Below are 22543 nucleotides of genomic sequence, written 5' to 3'. Positions count from 1 at the left end.
CTAGATCAAGTTTGTGTGTTGATGTCGGCCATGTGCATGTTATGTATGCATGGTATGAATCTGACCAATTCATGCCGTCATACTAAAGTTGTGCCCGTTGTCGAGGCTGAATCTTTCTTATGTAGTATGCATAGTAAGAATTTAGTCAATATACTATAGTACCAACTTGCGATCGTAATATGCAGGCTAGACACATCCATGTTTAGTATTAGTTGTATTAATTATGCCAACTTATACCATCATATCAAACTAATGCATGCAGTGACAAGGCCATCCGCTCATACATAAATCAATTACAAGAGAAAACATGGTAAAATTGTTTTCTCTTGCTTGATAAACCCATGTGGAGAATTTTGTCAACTTTAATCTTCCTTAAATCATTGCCTTGCTTGATCGATCTAGAAATCCTAGATGATGTATAAACGTGTAAACAATGTAGTATATTCAGTAGGATGATTGTGATTGTTAAGTGATAAAGATTTTACATTCTTTGGGAACTATATTTGACTCATTTTAATTATCTTTCATGCAAAGTTTATTCTTTAATTGCATAATGTGTACTGCAATTTGGTATGTTGATAATGTGTACTACAATTTGGTATGCTGATGTGTTTCGTGAGAATTGTGCAAATTAAACTTAGAAAAAGGGGGGAAAGGTCTAATTTGAAGATTGGAGGACTCATAACAAGTTAGCGGTCGCCGAGCTACCCAGTGGTCGATGGAGGTCCAACAGTCTGCTGCAAAAACCATGCCCGAGACAGCCTCCCGCCCAGCGGTCTACCAAGTCAAGCAGCCCACTGAGCCACTATCAGCGGTCCGGAAAGTTCGATTGGCGGCCACATTATACCGCAATTCGCTCCAAGACACCTTTTGGTCAGAATTGTTACCAAAATGGAGGAATTTGCACATAATTCTATTTTTAAATATTCTCCATAACTCTACATTGATCGTTCGTTCAGTTCAAAATCCAGATTTCATTCTCCAAGAGACATCTACCTTCATTCAATCAATCATCAACCTCACTTCAAGATTCATCATGATGAGTCTCATTTTAGGCCTTGGTTACTGGTCAGTATAATGTTCTTAATTGGATAATATCTGCAAAAATAGTTGCTAAAGTGTGCAGCATGAGGTACTAGTCATGAGGAAAGGGTCGGAAAAGATTCAAGTGAAAAGAACGCAAAAATGGTGCAATACTGACCAGGATGCATGCCATTAAGCTTGAGCACAAGATGGAGTGGGTTGCTATACATGATCATCTACCTAGAAGGGGGCATAATTGTCAACTCAAGAGAAGGAGCAACCCTAGGGATTGGGGCAGGCCTCTCTATAAATAGAAGATCAACATTGAAGAAACATTGTCCATGCTTAGACCATTCCTTAGATGGATTTACTACATCTCTTAGCTTAGCGTAGCTAGTGTTCACTTGAAGTTGCCAGCCACCTGCCGGGAGATGGAGTCTACCGTTAGATCAACCAGTCCACCACCATCGTTCCAGAAGTCCATCCACCTTCCGAGGAGCACAACACCCCATTATATGCTTTCTTTTAATGCTTTCTTAGTTTAAGTACTTGTTTTACTCGCACTTGACGTGGATTTCAGTAACTACTTTGTTGGAAACACCTTTTGGTTTGATAATCTTGAATGGAATGAAGTTTATTATGGTTTTATTTCGTGTTTCAGCTATCTAATGCTTTCTTTCAGCTTAGTTAGATAGATCTAGTAGGTTTACATTGCTTTCTGTTGGTCAAGCGTTTGGATCTGCCTTAGTTAAGTTAGATTTAGGGTTTCTTCAAGTTTCTCAAGGTTTCAATCTGCCGTTTCTTCTAAAAATGCATAGATCTGAGTTTTCCGCCACCTTGCATTATACTAGCCAGTAGAAGTGGGTTGAGATTTTTGATAATAACAAGGTCTAGGAACCCTCCTAGCTGGTTGAACACCTTGCACTCGAAACCTGCTCCTTCACATCCCTTTGGATTCATTTGTTGATTGTCTTTATGTTTTCCATCATTAGTATGGATTTGTTACCTCGTCTATTGTTTACTAATTTGTAGAATTTTAGGGATTAGAGAATAACTCTTTATGTTTATTTAATACTCCCTCCGTCCCAAGATAAGCGAAGCACTTCTTTTATGCACGAGATTTAAGGAATTGATATTTAAATGTGCATTGCAGACTCTACCATGGAAGCTGAATATGTGGCCGCTTCGGAGGCTGCAGAGGAGGCTGTATGGCTTAAGAACTTCCTTTTGGACTTAGGTGTGGTTACGAATCTACCCAAGAGCATCACCATTTATTGTGACAATTATGGTGCTGTGGAAAATTCGAGAGAACCACGGGCTCACAAAGCGCAAACACATAGAGAGGAAGTATCATATCATTAGAGATATAGTGCAGAGGGGAAACATACAAGCGGTCAAGATTGAGTCAGAAAACAACCTGGCAGATCCTTTCACGAAGGCATTAGCGGTCAAGCCGTTTGAGAGCCATGTTGAAGGAATGGGAGTTCGACTAATACAAGTCATGTTCTAGCCCCTAAATATATGTAAAATTTGTGTTTATCAACAAATATTTGTGACAAATGTAAAGGAAAATGGTTAATAAAGAATACCCCAACACTAAATATCACGTCTACAATGTTGCAAAGATCATCAATCTTTCAGTCAACAAAAAAAGGCTTATCTCAATGTGGTCATTTTAGTGCTATACCAAAATTAGTGTCCTTCGTCATTTTAGTGCTATACCAAAATCAGTGTCATTCGTCATCGATAGAGCTCCTTCCAAGCATTATTTTATGGGGGTTGTTATACTAATCAAGTCATTAATGTTGAAAAAATGGTGAAATTAACTATGCAAGAGCCGAAAAGCATTAGAGCAGCTAAGCATTGGAGCAACTTGATCAGTTGGGAAAAGAAGCGGAAAGTTGCCCAGAATTGAAGCAAACTGATCAAGCGAAGGCAGACGGAGAGACTGGACCTGGCAGCTGCACGAGTTGATCAAGACAAGATGGAATTAGGAAGCAGCAAAGGATGAGTCATAGGAGAGAGAAAGAAGAATGTCTTCTCATGCAAGGGCATCAATGCCAAATTATAAGGAGTTTACTTTAGGGATTTGTGCCCCAAGTTATTTTATAAATAGTGGAATGAATGCACACAAAATGAGAGGGTATTCACACACATCACAAATTTACCACATCTCATACCGCAAGCTAGCATGAAGCATGGATGATAGCAACATCTGAAGGAGAAGTTCTACCACTACATTCCTCTCTTCTTCCTCGCCAAGGAAGAAGAGAGCCTTTAATTTTAGAAGAAACTTTTGTTCGCTTATGTTTTCATACATCTCAGGGGGGTTCATATACTGTTTACTTAGTTTTTCAACTTTAGTTCTCATTTAAACTCTGAATCTACTGTTGTTTTTGTCACACTTCAACCCTTATTACGTATGCACTTACTATAAATTCAAATATTTAAAACAAATAACCACATTTCGAGTATATAAAGCGCACATATTATATAATTGCAAAAACCACTATTTATCAAGTACATATTTCAAACATTCTAAAAAGCAGTGGGACCCTCTCACCACTCTATATACTATACATTTATCTACATGCAAAAATGATGAGGAGGAGAAGGTTGCCAAAACGTGTCAGCCGCTGACCCTGATAACATGTGGAGTTCCTACGACCCACGTCAACGAAAAATTTCACTGATATCTTATTCCTGAAAAATATTAGTAGTTTATATGAGCCACAACTCAGTGCGTATAAACCTTGCCTTTAATTTTACATCACAAAAGTCAAACACGTTCTTTCACCAAAATATATCACCAGAAGTAATAAATATCATAACAATTTAACATTCATATGCATATGCCTCTCCATTCTTTTTATTATTATGTGACACATCAAGCCTGGTATCTGCCCGGGATTTCCATTGTATACGACCCGTAGGTCCCTTATATTTATTTGACCTTTCCACGAAGGTCCCTCTTTGATTTGACCTTTCCACGAAGGCCCCTCTTTGCATATTTTGACCTTTCCACGAAGGCCCCTCTTTGATTTGACCTTTCCACGAAGGTCCCTCTTTGCTCTTTGTATTGACTCGTAGGTCTATTATCATTGTATATGACTCGTAGGTCTTTTGCCATTGTATATCAGATGCAGAGCAAGACTGTGACATATCCTCTTTAATCCCATGATTCAAATGATTCCAATATGATACATCAAACATATCCATTGCACCAATTACATAACCATATATTCCATCAATTAATTCCAATACTATAGATAAACATATCCATTGCACAAATCATATATCCACATCACATTTCATCATCAATATCAAATAACACATAACCATTTAATCTCATATCATATAATTCAAATATTCACTTCAATTTAACACATAGCAATCAATCACATAAAATATGTAAAATTAAAAGTGTGATTTATACTCACATGATTAAGACAAGAATCTAACTGAACGCCCAATTCCATTCTACAATCTATAATCATCGCTCCTCTTTATACCAAAATTTCGATCACTCATCCTTTTGAATTTATTTGTTTCTCTCCTGTGTATATTAGTATATGATATTCTTATAAGGAAATCCTCGTAATATATTTACTAGCATCGTGTAAATCGATTTACCCAATGACACTTACACGTTGCCTACATGTGTCTTTACGAGAATGAAAGTAATTTAGTATATGCATTTGGATAAATAATAGCTTAGGGAAATATCGACTATTTCCATTACCACTTGCATTATATCATAATTATTTTTATATTTAGTACTTATTGTATCCATATATATATGTATAATATGAAGATATATATACGTACATGAATACTAATACAAATTTATCTCATTCACATATACACATGCTACTACTATTATTTATATTATATTAATTTAGGATCATTATATTTCCTATGTAATCTATAGATATATTTATGTACGTAGATAAATACTAGTACTATATAGTACACTTGCACAAATATTTACATAATAAAATAATATACACACGTCCCTTTTAACAATTTTCGTAAATCAAAACTATTCATATATTCGACTATATTGATTCGTCATAACAATAAATATATTCTCTATGACACACATAATATCTCGGTAGTAAAAATGACAATTTAATATGCAATGACAATATAATATGATAATATGCAAAATAATGCATGTTTCGGGTTAGGGATGTCATAGTTTTTAAGTTTCGATCGTAGTTAATTCGTATGCAAGTAGTTTTTATCGTTTGATCTTTGAGTTTGGTGTTGGAATTTTGGATTTAAGTTGTAATTGCTGAAGTTGTTTATGAAATGGAGTTTTTAATGCACGTTGGTTTGGATCTGATATTTTTTGAGTTGGAGCTTGCTTTGTCTAGATTTAGTTCTGTTTGATTTTCGTTGATCATTTAGATAGCTTTTCAACTTGCATTAGATGTTTATATCTGCTTGATTTAGTTAGCTTACGTTTGGATCTGAATTAGAAATGTCAGCTTGCATGATGCATGAGCAATTTACTTTTGATCTGTTTTCCTTTCTTCGAATTACATGGATCTGGTTTAGATTAGTCGTATTTCCTGTTTTATGCTAGGTACTCTGTTATATCTGTCATCGTTGCTTAGTTAATTTACTTTTGGTTGATTGAAGAAGAAGGTCGTAGTTCGTAAGCATAACCATCTCTGTCGTCTTTTCCATTATTTCAGCTTTATTGTAGTGCGCATGTTTTGAGTCAGTAGTCCCGATTTACTTTTGCATAAATACTTTTAGTGTGTCAGTCCAGTTGATCAGTTTAATACTCCCTCCGTCTCCCATAGAAATTGACCATATTTCATTTTTCGTCCGTCTCATACAAATATTCACATATCCATTTATGGTAACCTTTTTCTCCTTCTTTTTTACATTTTCATTTATGGGTCCACCATCCACTACACAATTTCAACTACTTTTTCTCCTTCTCTCTTACTTTACCAAATTAAGCATTAAAACCCGAGCCAACCCTAAAGGGTCAATTTCTATGGGACGGAGGGAGTATGTTTTTTTGCTTTGTCATAGTTTAGTTTAGAGCACTCCCAATGGGTCGGCGTTAAATCCGGCGAAAAATCGCCGATTATCGCCGGGCAATGGGGCGAATTCGGCGATAATTCGGCGTTAATTCGGCAACTCCCGAAAATTCGCCGGATTATCGCCGAATTATCGCCGACCACTGTGGGCGATAATTCGGCGATAAAAATTGTTTTTTTTTTTTTTAATTTTCCCCCCTATAAATACACACCTTCTCTTCATTCTCTCTCCATCCCATCGAGCACTACAACACGATATGATCGAAGAATTGTGGGCAAATAGAAACCGCGCCCACCGCCCTTGAATTTTTTTACTTTGAATTTTTTTTTCCATTCCTGTACTATATTTTTTTTAATTTTCGTCGTTGTAATGTTTACTCGTGTTTAATACAACGAACTTTATTACTATTATTTGTTTTGTCTTATAAATTAAATTAGCTAGCTTTATTATATACAAAAATAAAACAATTAAATTAGTAATGATGTAAAAATGAAATGTTGAATTAGGGAGAAATAAGAGAGAAATAAGGGAGAAACCATTGGAGCAGTTGGCTAAAAACTGGGGATAAATTTTGGTGCTGATGTGGCGCTGATGTGGCAGGAGTTAGGGAGAAATAAGAGAGTTTTTAGGGAGAGCATTGAGAGTGCTCTTAGTCGATCCATTAGTTTTCGTTACTTGATCATTTTAGTTCCATAGTTTAAACTTAATCCACTGAGAAGCGTGGCAACAACCAAATTTTTTCCCAAATGTCCCAAACACAACTTGCCACGTCTCTATCTCTGAGGGATTCGACACTTACTTCCCTTTACTAGTCTATAGTATTGTAGGTTAAGGTCTTGAAAGCCCTAAGTCTCTCAGTTTGCACACCCAACGACTAGTTAGTAGCCTAATTGATCGTTTCGTCTTGGTCAAGTGCGTGAACCCTAGTTAGTAGCCTAATTGATCGTTTCGTCTTGGTCAAGTGCGTGAACCCTCATCTGTATTATCTGCACGTGAGCTATAGATACACTTAGAGTCTTAAAAGAGAGCGAGCTTTCAATCATCCAAAGGTTATGAGACTTGATACTCTAACCATTCACCATACGTGGTCCAAAAAATGCAAAAATTGAAAATTCTTTAATATTGAAACTAATTAGTGAGCTAACATTAATTTTGAATATCATAATTGAATATTTGAAATTTTTCCACTTTATTTTAGATTAACTCTTTTATATAGATGATAGGATCATATATATTTATATTTATAAACGTTTCGACAATTGGTAATAATTATTTGGACAAAAGTAATCATTACATAAGTCCAAATGCAATGTGTTTGTTAAATGATATGCGAGATTGGCTTAAAGTTTCATCGTTATCTCTCCCATAAGATGTGTTAGAGTCAAACCGTACATTAACATCTGTGTAGAATTGTCCAAATACCTGCAATTAATATTTAAAGGAGATTGACATCAGAATTTGCACCATTTCAAATTCAAAAATATACTTTATCATAACATTGTTTTAATTCATCATAATATTGAATGTACATCAATATAACATGAAATTTGCATCAATATAACATTATATTAATATTATCATAACACTAAATTTACTTCAACACAACACAAGTACATCAATACATTATATTTACTTCATCAAAACAGAAGTACACATAAATTCATACATACTATTTCTTCATGTAAATGTCTTCATGCGAACATCTATATGTAATTAAGGTTTGATATATATTTTTGTAAAAAATAATTTCAATCAAGAAAGTTGTATGAAATTTTTAATTTTAAGATATTTTAAAATTGGCCGTTGTCTTCGAAAAATGAAATGTGTAATTACCAATTTGAAAATTATACTCGAGCATACCATTGAATTTACATAAACATAAACATTTAATGTACATTATTAGAACGCAAATTGCATTAATTACACCAAATCTCACGATAGTCATGTCACTACATAGTTGTTTTATGTATTAATTTACAGAATTACCCTTGACATCAATAAAAATCGTTTGATATTGCAATCACATCGTTGTTATTTAGTCCTAGTATGCATATTTTAATATAACTCCCCGCCTATATATTATATGTGTATACTAAGACCTACATAACAAATAAATCATTTTAAACAATACTAGTGTTGAGAGTCAGTGATTGTGGTGTATATTTGATTATTTATTTAATATTTAGATCATATTTCATTTTAGTTAATGATAGTTTTAATGTTTTTAATATTTTGCCAATAATTGAATGGTTTTGTGTGTTGTTTCGAGATTCGAGAGATAAGCAGTGGTGCATGACTAAGAGTAATTAGCACTTTAGGGCAATAAAGTTGAGAGGTTTGAAACTAAGCACGAGGAAATTCTTAATGTCTTATGAACTGTTAGGAGTTGTGTATTGGAGATTGATCGTATTATATTTATTCTAGATGATTCAAGAGAATTTAGATTATATTATGTGATCGTCCTAATAAACTTTAAATAGATGTTGAATTGATAATTGAGTTTGTTGACGATTTAATAAAACAACGAAATTTCATTCTTTAGTTGAATCAATCTTAAGCCTACTTGTATTCTTAGTTTACTAGTAGTAATTATTTTCAGTTTTGCAGTTAACAGCCGACCTGCACATTTAAGTATGATGTAATTTGATTAAATAATGAATCTCAATGGATGCAATACTATTTTTTTACATTATTCTCTCTTAATACTTTACATTTTCTTGATTTTAACTATTTATTATTATTTATATCAAATACTTTATATATGAGTGTATTACACATAAATGGGGTTAATCATTCAAATAACCACAGCTCTAATCTTAAAAAAAAGAGAACCAAAACCTCATTTACCTATGGAATGAAAACAAAAAAAGAGCAGAACTGCAGTGCACCGGGGAACAAATCCAAAATAGAAATAGCAGTAAAAGGGAACAAATATTGTTTGTATGATGAAAAATTGAAATTTCATTGCGTTGTAAGAATAAAGTAGGAGCGCACCCCGGATCTCAAGCCAACATTTCCTCTGCCTTGTATTTCATTTTATTCACTGTTTAATTTTCAAAAAAAGTGGTGGATTTTCCCCTCTGGTTTTACGCCGAATGGCAGACTGAACCGCCTCTTTCTCCCCATTATATTCCTCCACCTGCCTCCCTTTCTCTCTCTTCTCCCTTCTCTACCAATTTTCTTTATTTATATGGACTCCAACCGTCTCCCTTCCTCTCTTCGTTTTTTGCGTCACTTTTCGTTTCACTAATTTCTCTCCTCTTCCAACTTTGCATGTGCCATTCTCCCAGTTAACTGAGAAAAAAGGAAACAAGATTTTTCTTGATTTTCGAATCAGTAAGAAATTTAGAGGGTGATGAGGTACACAAAATATCCCCATAGATAGATTCTCTTCTTCATTAAGATTTTTCTTTTCAATTAATGTACTAGTATGATATTAATTGCAGGAGTGAAGTTTGAATCAAGATAATACACATTCTTGAAATGGCCCCAGATAACAACAACTGGCTTTCATTTTCACTTTCCTCAGTAGAAATGGAGCTCAACCCTTCCGATTCCCAGCTGCACCATTTCTACCCTTTCGCCGATAACTTCTATGCCAATGGTAAAGTACATGTGAATAATTTATGAGTATTTAATTAACGAATTCACTTCCATGTCTCGGTTTGTTTTGCTGAGCGAAACAAGTTTGAAAAATGCGAGAAAAGACAAGAAAATGCACCCGTGTATTCTCCCATTTCTGTTACTTGAAAACCCTTACATACTTATTTTTAGCAATTTTCATTTATTTCAACCACATATATATATACATGTGTGTGTCTTTTTTCATTCAATTCAAATTTCATTCTTTTAAATTCAGGCTGGTCTAACCACCAGAAAGGAGAGACGATGTACACCGATCATCAGCACACCGCCTACACCCACCCGCCCAAGCTGGAGGACTTCTTCGCCGACGCCGACTCGACCGAGACTCAGGACTCGTCCCTCACTCACCTCTACGAAGATCTCAACGCTATTTCTGCGTTTCAAGCCTTCTCCGCCAACTCGGGCTCTGACGTCGACGACTCGGCCTTCCCCGCCCAGACTCAGTCCCCGGTTGTTGAGTCGGGGACCGAGTTGGTGCCCTTTTCTCAGGCTCCCAATGCTCTCACTCTCCGAGTTAACTCAGAGAGCGATAGCAGGAACTCGGGCAAGAAATTGGGGGATACCTTCGGGCAGAGAACTTCCATTTACAGAGGTGTCACAAGGTATGATTATTATTATTATTATTATTACAAAAAATCAATTTTATTGAAATAGAAGAATTGAAAAAAATTGTGATTGATGCAGGCATAGATGGACAGGTAGATATGAGGCGCATTTATGGGATAACAGCTGCAGAAGAGAAGGGCAAGCGAGAAAAGGGCGTCAAGGTACGACTCCCATTTTGTTTTTATCTAAGCATTTAACATTTGATTCATGTCAAAGCAACAGGGATGGAAATGAAATGTGATTGGCTGCATGCCTTCCAACACATTAATTAATTGGCTTTGGAGAATTCTTTTTTTTTTTTTTTAATTTTTTATGTGGACTTGTTTCAATCAAGCTTTAATGGTGATTGATGGACTGTAAAATATGTTGTACTAGAGGAAATGAAATGAGGAAGTGGACCGCCATTTCGTTGCAGGAATTAGTGCTTTTTTGGTTGAATTATTCCTTGGATTCTTCGTCTCCAGGTTCATACATGGGATTTTGTCCTTGAGTTTTTCATCTTGGCTCTATTTTTTTAACTTTACTTTTGATAGTTTGACCATCCCACCCACCTTATTATCTGGCCTTACTTTTAAGTTTTTCCCCTCAGTCTAATATTTTACTATCATAAATGTACATGGAATGGTGACAGATTGGAAAATGTGTTTACTTGCTTCACCTTTTCTTGGTATTCAAATTTAAAATCTCAAATATGATATAATTCATTCTTATGTGATGTTGTTATTGAATTGATTTTAATTTATGCGGCATTGTAACTGCTTCTACTGTTGTTGCATGTATCGGGATTGTGTTCGTGGTTGTTGCTCGGTGTCTACCGTCTCGTGCAGTGTATTTAGGTAAACAAACATTCTTCTTTTCATCTCCCTATACTTTGGTTATACGACAGTATTTTTTCCATGTTTACACCTTGAAATTGTATTTTTCAGGTGGGTATGACAAGGAAGACAAGGCGGCAAGGTCGTATGATTTGGCTGCGCTCAAGTATTGGGGTCCGACTGCAACCACCAACTTCCCGGTAAGCTATATATTTCGAGCTTTTGAATTTGGCATTGTGGTGAACTTGTAGAGGCCTAACCGGGTTGAATTTTTCGTGCAGGTTGCAAATTACACCAAAGAATTGGAAGAGATGAAGCATGCAACTAAGCAAGAATTCATAGCCTCACTTAGAAGGTATACTTATTTTGCAATGCATGCATACTTGATCTCAATCTTGTCATATAGCCAAGAGGAGTTGTCACAAACTTATTCTCTAATTTGTTTTAGGAAAAGTAGTGGTTTCTCGAGGGGGGCTTCGATCTACAGAGGTGTTACGAGGTTAGGATGACTCTCTTTAAGCTTACTACTATAGATTGATCATAATGCCCTCCTTAACTGATTCGTTATGATTTATTGCAGGCATCATCAGCAAGGCCGGTGGCAGGCGAGAATTGGCCGTGTCGCTGGGAATAAGGACTTGTACCTGGGAACATTTGGTAAACACACACACACCGAACTAGTAGATTCATACATTTTTCTTGAAAACATTGCCTATTGATTTAATTAACCGTGTAGCTACTGAGGAGGAAGCGGCAGAGGCATATGACATCGCGGCGATCAAGTTCAGAGGCATAAACGCGGTGACCAACTTCGAGATGAACCGGTACGACATCGATGCCATCGCCAAAAGCCCCCTTCCCATCGGTGGCTCAGCGAAACGCATGAAGGTCTCGCTTGAAGCCGAGGAGAAACTAACTCTGTGCAATAGCAGCGGCAACATCAACTTCTCTGCCATCCAACCGGGTTCTGCCATCCCGTGTGGAGTCCCCTACGACACAACAACGCCGTACTACCACCACAACCTGTTCAGCCACATGGGAGCCTCGGACATGGTGGCCTCTGGGTCGGCATCGGCCATGGTCAGCCTGATGCAGCCGCCGCCGGAGTTTTTCATCTGGCCTAACCAATCGTATTAGGTAGGCAGTGCTAGTGAGTGATACTAACTTACGGGCTAGGCTTTTAGGATGATTTCTGAAAAAGGATTAAGGTTTTTTTTGGTGTAAGTAGCAACTTTTGCTTCGTTTCAATTTCAATGTACCATAAACTGGAGGCACTCGATCGCTGTGGATTAATTTTCAACAGGTTTTCCATAGTCATCGAATGATTTATGCTATAATCCAGATATAACAAAATGATACACTGCTTATAGCTGATTTCGTTCCATTTACTCCATTTACTTTTTCGACTTTTAGTAGTAAATTCAATATTCCACCAACACATTTCATTCCACGTTCCACTAATTTTTTCAATAATTTTTTAATCAACGAGTGAACAAGTAATTGCTGACGGATAGTAATTAATTTCACAACTGTTTCATTTATTACCGCTGTTGTGTACAAGTTACTGATTGTAAAGGCGTAGCATATTTACAAATACTTGAGGGTGCAAGCAAGATGTACCAAATTGTTGCTTAAATCAAATAAAGTGAGTTAAAATCAAAAGGCAGAGCATAATAGAGTATAAGTAGTGGATTAGAAATACAAATAGTTGAGGGGTGTAAGATTTATAAAATTCAAACAATGTGAAAATAATCTTACAGCAGATCCAATCGAGCCAAGCCATCATGGGCCTCTTTCAAACCGGCCTCAAGCTGAAGGGCCTTGTGAAAAGCAGTCCGGGCCTCTTCCCTCATCTCCTTAATCTCATAACAATGGCCCAACAAACAAAAAGCCCGCGAATTATCCGGGCTGAGCCCGACCGCTTCTTCCAAATCCGCAAGGGCCGAATCGACCCGCCTCTTCCGGTTGAGCCCGATGAGCAGGTCGGCCCGCCTCACGAGCGCGTCGCCCTTCTCCCTGTGGGAGAGGGCCTTGACGGCGGGCGGCGAGAGGGCGACATTGAGCGACTTGAGGGCGGCGGGGTTGTGGCCCATGAGGGTGTGGGCCATGGCCTTGAGGATGTGGGCGGCGGGGTCGCGGGGGTCGAGGGCGAGGGCCTTTTCGGCCTCCTCGAGGGCGGACTTGGCGAGGGTGAAGGAGGAGGACTTGGTCTTGCTGGATCGGGCTCGAGCGAGGAGCTGGGCCCCCGCGATGAAGTGGCGCTGGGCCTGGTTGTTGCTGCGGGATTTCGAGCGGAGGGCGCGTTTGGGGAGGGTGCGGAGGAGGTAGAAGATGGCCAGGGCTAGGATTAGGATTCCCAATTGGATTACTATGTCTCTCTCCATCAATAACCCAACCCACTATTGCCTTTCTCAGGAGGGTTTTTGATCTCTCTTTCCCTTCTCCTCAATTATAGTACAAATTTGGAGATTTGCTTTTGGAATGTGATTTGAGAAAAGTGATCAGTATTTTAATTACATTTATTAATATAAACTAGATCGGTGGGCGAGTTGTGATATGCTCTCTTTGACGATTATAAAACTTAATTACTTCGTCTCTAAATATCTGGATTAACTCTAATCTGATAAAATTCTATCTAGACTATACCCCAACAAAGGTTGATCCATAAGAACTTGATGGCCTGATCTTAGGTGTAATTATTTTCTATTCTTGAATTTAATATTAACTTATTTGATATTCAAATGATAATTTTGACAAAATAATAACTTAACGCACTTAGATTTCTATATATATATATATATATAATTTAATACTCTCTTTATCCCGTATTAGTATGCACTTTTAATTGGACATGAATTTTAATGTACAATTGATTAGTAAGAGAGATTACAAAAGTAATTAAAATATTGTTAATGGAGAATGAGTCTCACTTGTCCAAAAAAAAAGAATTTCTAAAATTTAGAAATACATACTTTTATGGAAGAGTTTCGACTAAAAAGAAAAAGTGCATATTTTTAAGAAAATGATGTAGTAATAAATAAATAAAATTAATTTTTTTCAGTAAAAAAGTAATCTAAATTATTTTCCTAACATGCTTAAAATTTTCAAATTGGCTTAAATATGTTTATATTTCATTTTAGCTTAACAAATTTTAGATTGAATTTTTTCAACGTCTCAAGATAGTTTATCATTACCTATTCTTATAATTATTCGATAACTCACAAATTTGAGGACTATGAGTTCAAAGTATGTCTTTACAAATTTGAGGACTATGAGTTCAAAGTACGTCTTTTAATATTATTATCACTCACAAATTTGAGGACTATTGAGTTCAAAGTATGTTTTTTAAATAGTATTATTTTTTTAGTAAATGATGAAAAGCCTGAATGCAAGTAAATGATCGACTTGAAATTCGAATGTATGAGAACAATGTTATAGGAGTACAACAAATGTTTCATTTTTAGATTCTTCGATTTTTGAGGCAAATCATTGCTAATTTTGTTATGTAACTTTTGTTATAGTATTTTATTTTTTAATTTTTAGACCTTGAATTTTATGAATGCGTACTCTTCATACTCTTCATGTCCTAAAAGAATAGTACTCCCTCCGTCCCATAAAAGTTGAGTCGTATTTTTTTTAGTCCGTCCCAATAAAGTTGAGTCATTTTCTTTTTTAACTAAAGACAAAACATCTAATCACTCTTACTTTATTCCATCATTTACTTTATTCTCTCTTATTTTTCCTACTTTTTAATATAAATTCTTAATCTCCGTGCCCAAAAGTTTTGTCTCAACTTTTATGGGACGGAGGGAGTATTCTTTTCCATTTTAGCATGTTACACAAAATCAATTCATTTTTACATTTGACAAGTTTTTTCTAAGTGATTCTAACATGTTAACAAGTTGTGTCATTACCAGAGTCCCTATTTTTATGAGGGGGAGAGTAATCTACAAAACAAAATCTCTTTGCAATGGCCTACGATTATGCACAGTGGATCTTAAACAATCAGCATTACACCATCTCCATAATCCTATTCCACCAAAGACATCCACAAATTGAAACCATTGCCATAATCCAAAAGTCTACTTTCTTAAATCTGTCTATGCCCCTGTCTCCTTTTATTTCAGTTACACCCTTCTTCCCATACAACAATCAAACTCCCCTTCAGCAAATCCATCATCATTCCCAATTCCCAAAACTATCAGTCTACTACTCAACCCATCAGGATCATGCTCTGTATAACCTCCACTAAGCCACAAAAGCGATTATGTAATAAATCTAACCATATTACGTATATTTATAATTTAAATCGATATGTTTCAATCATTCCACTATAAGCAACAACAAAATTGCAGGAAAACAAAATACAGGATAATAGTAGCTTGCAGCCCCGCAAACAATGTAATGTTAAAATTTAGCCATAAACCTCACACGATCAAAAATGTAATCAAATCCAAAAATCAAAGAGTAATCAAAACCTTTCAGCGAGGCGAGCTGTGACTGCTCTCAGCTTAGAATAAACTTTAGCAGCAGGGGACCCCAAAATCAGACTACACAGCGAGTCCCTCGCGACCTTAATGTTAGCAAACGACCCAAGCATATGAATCTTCGAATCCGCAATCACAATCCTCGTCCTAGTTGAATTCTCAATTGCGAATTTCGTCTTTCCCCCTTTCCCACTCAGCCGCCCGATCGCTCGGGACAGGTGCTCCCCCTTCAGCGTCTTCACATCCTTGATCTCGAACGACTCCACGTACAGCTCATCCATCCGAAGCAGCGCCACCGCGTCGATCACGTCGAACCCGAGCATGAAGGCGTGGACGAAGTCGGCGCACTTCTGGAGGTTGCTCACGTCGGGGGTGTCGTGCCGGGTCTTCAGCTCGACCCTGCGCGCCTTCAGATTCATCCGGATGTCGATTTTCATCTCGTCGTAGATCGGTGTGTAGATTTCGAGCCACGCCTTTTTCAGCGGAGTGTAGCGGTGCGGCGGGACGGAGATTTTGCGGAATTGGATCTGTCCGTCGGAGATTTCGTGGGCCGAGAGCGGCCGGAAGTTCGGTTTCTGCGCGAATAGGACCGGCGGCTTCTTCGGGGGAGCGGCTGCGGCTTCGACATCCATGGCGACGGGAGTGGAGGCGGCGGCGCCGATTTCGGGCGATGAATTTTGCATCGTGTAGGAGAAGGGAATGCGAAAACCCTAGCTCTGATGTCAACGGAGATGGCTGGGGCTATAAAGCACAAATAGGGGCGGGGTGTTATTGGGCTTGGGCAACTTGTGTTGGGAATATTTGTTGGAAGATTTTAGGCCCAATACATTTAAGGCCCAATACACTGCTTATTCATCGTTTAATCATTTCAAGTTACTACAAAATATGCATATACAATTTTTATATTTGGGCCATAAACTACTCTGCTCGATGACTACAATGCGGAACTAATCCTGTTATATATTGTAAATTGGTAGAACGGGTCGTGCTAAAATATGTATTATTTCAATCCTACACTGTTATATCTTAAAATAATATTATTCCAGTCCACAACTAAGAACAATCCTATATTATTAGATCTAAATATAAATGAATAAGATTAAAACTCACGGATTTCAATAAATAATACACAAAATATCAATAAAAGAGTAAACATCAATCTGTTACTAACTCCGTCCCTGAAAATTTGTCTCATTTTTCTATTTTCGTTCGTCCCCAAACTTTGTCCCATTTCACTTTTTACCAGTTTTGGTAGTTGACCTCATATTCCACTAACTCATTCCTACTCACATTTTATTATAAAACTAATACCCACTTTTTCAACTCACTTTTCATTACATTTTTTAAAACCTGTACCGGGTCAAAGTGGGACAAATTTTAGGGGACGGAGGTAGTATAATTTAATAATTTTTATTATTTTTTATATCAACATAATATACTACAAATATTAACACAATAGTGAAAAGGATATAAAAAACTAAAAAATATTTTGGTTAAAAAGGAGGGAAAAAAAGGTATAAAAGAACTCAAGCTAGTAAATACGTACTTGTAATGATATTATACTCAAAAGTAGATTCTTGTGAGGACATTTTTGAAAACATAGATACATGTGGTGTTCGAATGGCTAAACGGTGGTACGAAATTTTTAGTTCACACTTTTTAAATATATCCCTTGTATAGGACTTTTTGCCCGGATACATTTCCTGTATAATACTGCACTAAACTTTTTGATTTCTTGCACAAGTGACCCCTAACAAAATAAAAGTAGTGCCAAAAGACCCTAATATTAAATATAATCACGAATCATGTTTTCTCGGACCAAAACACCCTCAGGCCCTAAAATGACATTTTTGTCACTTCATTATATTGCTGACATGTGATTTCTGTCACATTTCTGTTAGCAACTTCTTAAGTAATTTTCTAATAACATCTGATACTTCATATATAAATAAAATTTTGTCATTATTTACACTTTCTATTTTTTTTATTAATAGACATATTCATCGTTATCTGCATAAATTAATATGAACATAATAAAATGACCCTTTCTTCCTTATAAAACTCATTTTCTGGTATTTTCTCCTAATTTGTTTCATTCACATTGATTTATGGATCAATTTTATTTATTATGAAAATATTCTAATTTTGTAGTATTAATTTATAAATTTACATCGTCTTAATTTTAAATACTATTATTAACAAAAAAACTCCAAGGATTAAATAACTAATATCACATGCTTGAATATTTTTAAAATATTACTCATGTTTCAATTTTACCATGAATGCCAAGAAACTATGCAAATTTATATCTAAAGATTGAATGTTCATATGATGTTAAAAATTTTAGTTTGAGCTAAATTAAAATTCTCAATAAAATATCAATCATAAAAATCGTCTTAAAGTTAGGCTTAGAGTAATAAATTAGTTCGATGATATATAATGAAATAATATTTTAAATGCCAGTGCTACCAATAAAATAATTATTGTATCATTTAATTAATTGTGAAATATTTTTTATTCTGTGTATTATTGATTCGAATTTTATTGCACAAATAACTTCACTTTTCCATATTTTTGTTTCTCAATGAATTTCCTACATGATATAACTAGTATATTGTACAAATAACTAGTACTCCATATTGTTACCACTAACAAGAAATAGAGGGATATAAGAATTTTTTTGTACAAATATTGACAAAACTTTAATCACGTATGAAGTACCAGAACTTATTAGGAAATCACATAAGAAGTTGCTGACAGAAATGTGATAAAATTCATATGTCAACGAATTTAGGGATTGCCAAAAATGCCCTTCAAGCTATTTGGGCATTTTTGTTCGAAAAGTGGCTAAAAAAACTTCATTCATGATTATATTTAACGTTAGAGACTTCTAGCACTATTTTTTTTTATTAAGGTCACCGGTGGAAAAAGTCAAAAAGTTAGAGATATTTGGTGCATTTTCACTCTTATAATGTTAATATATGTATCTCCAGTATATGTTAACCATTTTAACATAACTAAAAGGTGCAAATTGCATATTTCATGGACCAAATTTAAAATTCACTCTAAAATAAAATTAAAATCAATTTATAAAAGTTAACAATATCCACAAATATTATATTTGTATTATAATTTATGACAACATAAAATAATAACATGCCAAAGAATTAAGCCTCTAGTATAGAACAAGTTCATAATTCTCAAAGTTAATAAAAATATATATCAATGTATAATTTTAATTCAAAATTATTTAAATATTTTTAAATTCAAATATGCCAAGTGGCCTGCCCCCACCATTTCATATACCTCTGTCCCTGAGCAAGAACATGCATCCTAGATCATTACGATCGAAAGGCTGGAAACGATTCTCTATCTTATAATAAAAGTGAAAATTTAATTGAACCTCTTTATATATAGTACGGAGTAATATATATATGACACAAGAATTATATAATTTCTATAAAAAATTATTTGTGTTTATTATTTGAATCTATAATTTTTATTATTGTGTGGGGTTTACATCAATCTAGAGGCAGGATCTGGATTCTGGTGTATCAATCTAATTTGAATAGTTAGTTGTGACGGCTCATGATATTCTTGATTGTGTGCTAAAACTTGACAGTTGAACGAAAACGAGCATTTCACAATTGTTGGTGTACATCACGTTACTCACGCTGTCTTCTTCCTCCTCACCAGCCCCACCACATATTTTTTTTTGTTTTGAGAAATTGTTTTTATTGGAAAAAAAATATTCAGTTATGCAATTATTTCACAAGGAAACAAAAGTTAGTACCAACAGAAAAGGAGAAATGCATGCAAGGAATGAAAAGAAGTTACGCATACGTCCACAATAAATAATTATTTATCTCTTGTGATGATTGGTATTCTAAATTCTAATTCACCTTTTTATTGATGACGATTTTGAAGTGAAAAATATGTAGCTATGTGAAATGGGTTTTATCTTTTGAAAGCAAAAGACAAATTTGGTTGTTGAATGATGATTATTTGTTTGACAAGGTTGGAGCTTTATTTACTTACCTTTTTGCTGCAAAGTTACATTCAGAGAATGAGCATCAAAATCAGCTTGAAAAGCAGTTCCAAGAAACAAAAATTATTTGTTTATCATCACTTCTCACGTGAACCATCAAACCATCTAATCTAATGTTAAAAGAATTAAGATTATTTGGTAATGTAAATGATGATGGAAATACTATTTTAAGGGCATGCAATTATTTAATTTCAAGTATGATTGCATCACAAATACTCCCCATTGCAAATTCTCAATACTCAGAAAATGACAAACAAGAATGGAGGATTCAAAGCATGGGATCAAGCTAAGAAAGAAGGCCCATTTTTCAACATATACCTAAGAAGCTAAAACCATAAGTTTTTTTTTTTTTTTGAACAATTACACAACCTCTTAAGCTTATCAATTAAGTATTTAATTATGATCTGATAAAAAAAACACGAGGACAAATAAATTAAGTTGCTGTCTACTGTCTGTGATGATTAATTAGTGTAACATTGAATAAAGGCAAAACTTTTTCAGACACACCTCCGAAATGCATCTCCACTATTGATAACTAATTACTACTATTATTACAGTTACAGAGACATCATATATATATGTAAAATATATTTATATAAATAGGTGTAGGCATACATAAAGAAGGGTCCCTTTATTAGCTTCTGTTGGTATATATTGTCAGCAGCTGATACCAAAGTCTGGAACTCAGTTACCTGATATGAAGGAGACAGTATATCAGTCTAGTAGAAGAGGAAGACTTTCTGAACACTGACTTAAAATGAAACAAATTAAAAATATGCCATTAATATTCATTTAATAATGGTCCATGTAATGTAACAGAGCGACAATCCCAATAACTTCTTTAGAAACAAGTACATATATATAACCTCCAAATATATATAATTTCTTAAATGTGAAAATCACAAATCTTATTACATCAATTTGGCCATCTAAAAACACTCAAGATTAATTTACTATTTTCTTACACATTATGACATTAACGTTAATTAGCTCTGATATTTCGCTTCTGGGATTTCATCTATTTACCTTATTTTCTAATAAGTTTCCAATTTTCTAAAGGTGTTTAATTTGATGAGTTGGAACACTTGATAAGATTTGAGGAAGTAATATTTCCCTTGGCAAATTAATCATAATCAATTAATCATTAAACACTCCTAGCATTTTCTATTTGATGAAGTGAAGAACAACAAAGCCTAATTTGGTGAATACTCAATATATAGGAAAAGGCAAAATTCGGGAAAATTTAAAATCAATTAATTTATATAAAATGTGAACATGAAGATCGAGCAAAGCCAAAATAGAGTAAACAACAAAAAGTAAGTACTACCATTTCCTAAGTATTGCGAAGTAGAACGAACTCATCATTAGAATCACGAAAAGAAACTGAAAAATGGTGCCAAAAGCAACTTTACCTATTACAAATTTGTTTCATCAAATTGGTCTAATAATCGCACCAAATTAATTAAAAAAGAAAAAATTTAAAAACAAGAAACAACACACTGAAAACTTAAAAGAAAAGATCATTACAGCTTGATCTGAACATGAAATCACAATAGAAGAAGAACATTCTCAATCACCATAAAACCCTAAAACAACAATTTCAAGGAATTGAAGAATAGTGTGATAAATCACTCCATGCCTGAATTCCACTGCTCCAGCCGCTTCCGTTATCACCATTAACGCCGTTACTCGTCGCTGCTGCATTTCCACCATAAGAATAAGAAGAATTGTCGAAAAACCACTCCGTTGAAAGATTTCCACCGTCGTCAATTTTCCTCGGCGCTTTGATCGGAACCTCCAGATCCTGAAACAAAATTGGCTGCGGCTTCACGGTTTTCTGATTATTATTATTATTGTTATCGGGCGGTGAAAGCATCGCCAATCTCTGCTTCTGCAGCTTCCAGTGAAGGTCTTGATTGATACAGCTCAGTGATTCCATGGATGAAGCGAGGCTGCTGCGAAACCCCAATTCTGGATTCGGAGGGTTGCTGTTTCCGGAGAGATCGAATCCGATTAACGGAGCAGCAGGAGGAATTTCGAAGGCGTAGCAAGGGTTTAGTGAGATTGCGGTGGAGATGTTGGACGAATTGTCGAAGTGGGTGGTGGCGGGAAAATTGAGCTGGAAGTCCATGGCGGGTGCGACGCCCTTGAAGAATTTCAATCCGTCGGAGGTGTCTTCGGCGGCGGAGGGGGGCGGGGAGGTTCTGGATTTTTTGTTTTTGCGGCAGCTGCCTCCGATGGGGACGCTGCGGAGGGCGCCGCCTTTGGTCCAGTAGCGGCGGCAGGTCTTGCAGAAGTGGCGGGGCTGGGTGAGGCTGTAGTTGTTGTAGTAGCAGAATTTGGTGTTTGGGGAATCGCAGCGGGGGCAGCGGAGGGAGGGCTCTTGGGGGCGGGCGGTTTTCCGGTGAGTGGAGGTTGGGGTTTCGTCTCTTCCGGCGGGTGGCATGGTGGGAAACCCTAGTTAATTAAATTGAAATTGAAATTGAAATTGAAATTGGGGGATTGTGTATTTTATAGGAAGAAATGGGAAATGAGTTGTGGGGATTGAGCTTGCTTATGGAGAAGGGAAATGGAATTCATTTGTTTCATGCATCAAGTTGATGGAGAAGGAGAGGATGTTGATGGACTCTTGTGATCTTCATCAACAAATGTATCTGATGGAATATAATAAAGGGAGTGATAGAGGGATCTCTTTCCAACTGCCACTTATTTGTGTTATATAAATCATTCATTTTTATCTAATTTATTTTGAACACATGATTTATGAAAATAATATTATTTAAAGATTAAGAGAAGACAAAAATAAAATAGGAGAGAGATTAAAATAAAAAATAAAAGACTAACTGAGTTATATTTTG

General features: G+C 35.7%; 4 protein-coding genes across 4 annotated transcripts; 1 reads left to right on the top strand and 3 right to left on the bottom strand.

Annotated features, from left to right (window-relative positions):
- Positions 1-9185: 9185 nt before the first annotated feature.
- Positions 9186-12532, top strand: LOC148930494 (AP2-like ethylene-responsive transcription factor AIL6). Its single transcript, XM_089069196.1, has 10 exons — positions 9186-9444; positions 9531-9688; positions 9944-10331; positions 10414-10496; positions 11163-11171; positions 11262-11350; positions 11432-11505; positions 11599-11649; positions 11731-11807; positions 11887-12532. Exons 2-10 carry the CDS (start codon positions 9568-9570, stop codon positions 12285-12287), a joined length of 1293 nt encoding a protein of 430 aa, XP_088925322.1. The 5' UTR covers positions 9186-9444; positions 9531-9567; the 3' UTR covers positions 12288-12532.
- Positions 12533-12765: 233 nt separating this feature from the next.
- LOC148930493 (Tetratricopeptide repeat (TPR)-like superfamily protein) lies at positions 12766-13645 on the bottom strand. Its single transcript, XM_089069195.1, has one exon. It carries the CDS (start codon positions 13532-13534, stop codon positions 12905-12907), a length of 630 nt encoding a protein of 209 aa, XP_088925321.1. The 5' UTR covers positions 13535-13645; the 3' UTR covers positions 12766-12904.
- Positions 13646-15423: 1778 nt separating this feature from the next.
- Positions 15424-16347, bottom strand: LOC125214875 (uncharacterized). The gene has a single exon (XM_048116081.2). The coding sequence runs from the start codon at positions 16318-16320 to the stop codon at positions 15622-15624; it is 699 nt and encodes a 232-aa protein (XP_047972038.2). The 5' UTR covers positions 16321-16347; the 3' UTR covers positions 15424-15621.
- Positions 16348-21076: 4729 nt separating this feature from the next.
- Positions 21077-22327, bottom strand: LOC148930492 (dof zinc finger protein DOF5.7-like). Its single transcript, XM_089067841.1, has one exon. It carries the CDS (start codon positions 22129-22131, stop codon positions 21286-21288), a length of 846 nt encoding a protein of 281 aa, XP_088923967.1. The 5' UTR covers positions 22132-22327; the 3' UTR covers positions 21077-21285.
- Positions 22328-22543: the final 216 nt, after the last annotated feature.

This window comes from Salvia hispanica, chromosome 3 (assembly GCF_029641045.1).
Source record: "Salvia hispanica isolate PSC_SH4W2 chromosome 3, Shi_PSC_v1, whole genome shotgun sequence".
Classification (NCBI taxonomy): Eukaryota; Viridiplantae; Streptophyta; class Magnoliopsida; order Lamiales; family Lamiaceae; genus Salvia; species Salvia hispanica.
Note: the sequence above shows the minus strand (reverse complement) of the source record. Positions and strands in the feature narration are given on the sequence as shown.

Bases quoted from the DNA above. Each gene is read 5' to 3' on its own strand.
- LOC148930494 (XM_089069196.1), top strand. From the start codon at position 9,568: ATGGCCCCAGATAACAACAACTGGCTTTCATTTTCACTTTCCTCAGTA. The intron at 10,332-10,413 runs GTATGATTATTA...TGATTGATGCAG, and splicing joins ATTTACAGAGGTGTCACAAG to GCATAGATGGACAGGTAGAT. The intron at 11,808-11,886 runs GTAAACACACAC...TTAACCGTGTAG, and splicing joins CTTGTACCTGGGAACATTTG to CTACTGAGGAGGAAGCGGCA.
- LOC148930493 (XM_089069195.1), bottom strand. From the start codon at position 13,534: ATGGAGAGAGACATAGTAATCCAATTGGGAATCCTAATCCTAGCCCTG.
- LOC125214875 (XM_048116081.2), bottom strand. From the start codon at position 16,320: ATGCAAAATTCATCGCCCGAAATCGGCGCCGCCGCCTCCACTCCCGTC.
- LOC148930492 (XM_089067841.1), bottom strand. From the start codon at position 22,131: ATGCCACCCGCCGGAAGAGACGAAACCCCAACCTCCACTCACCGGAAA.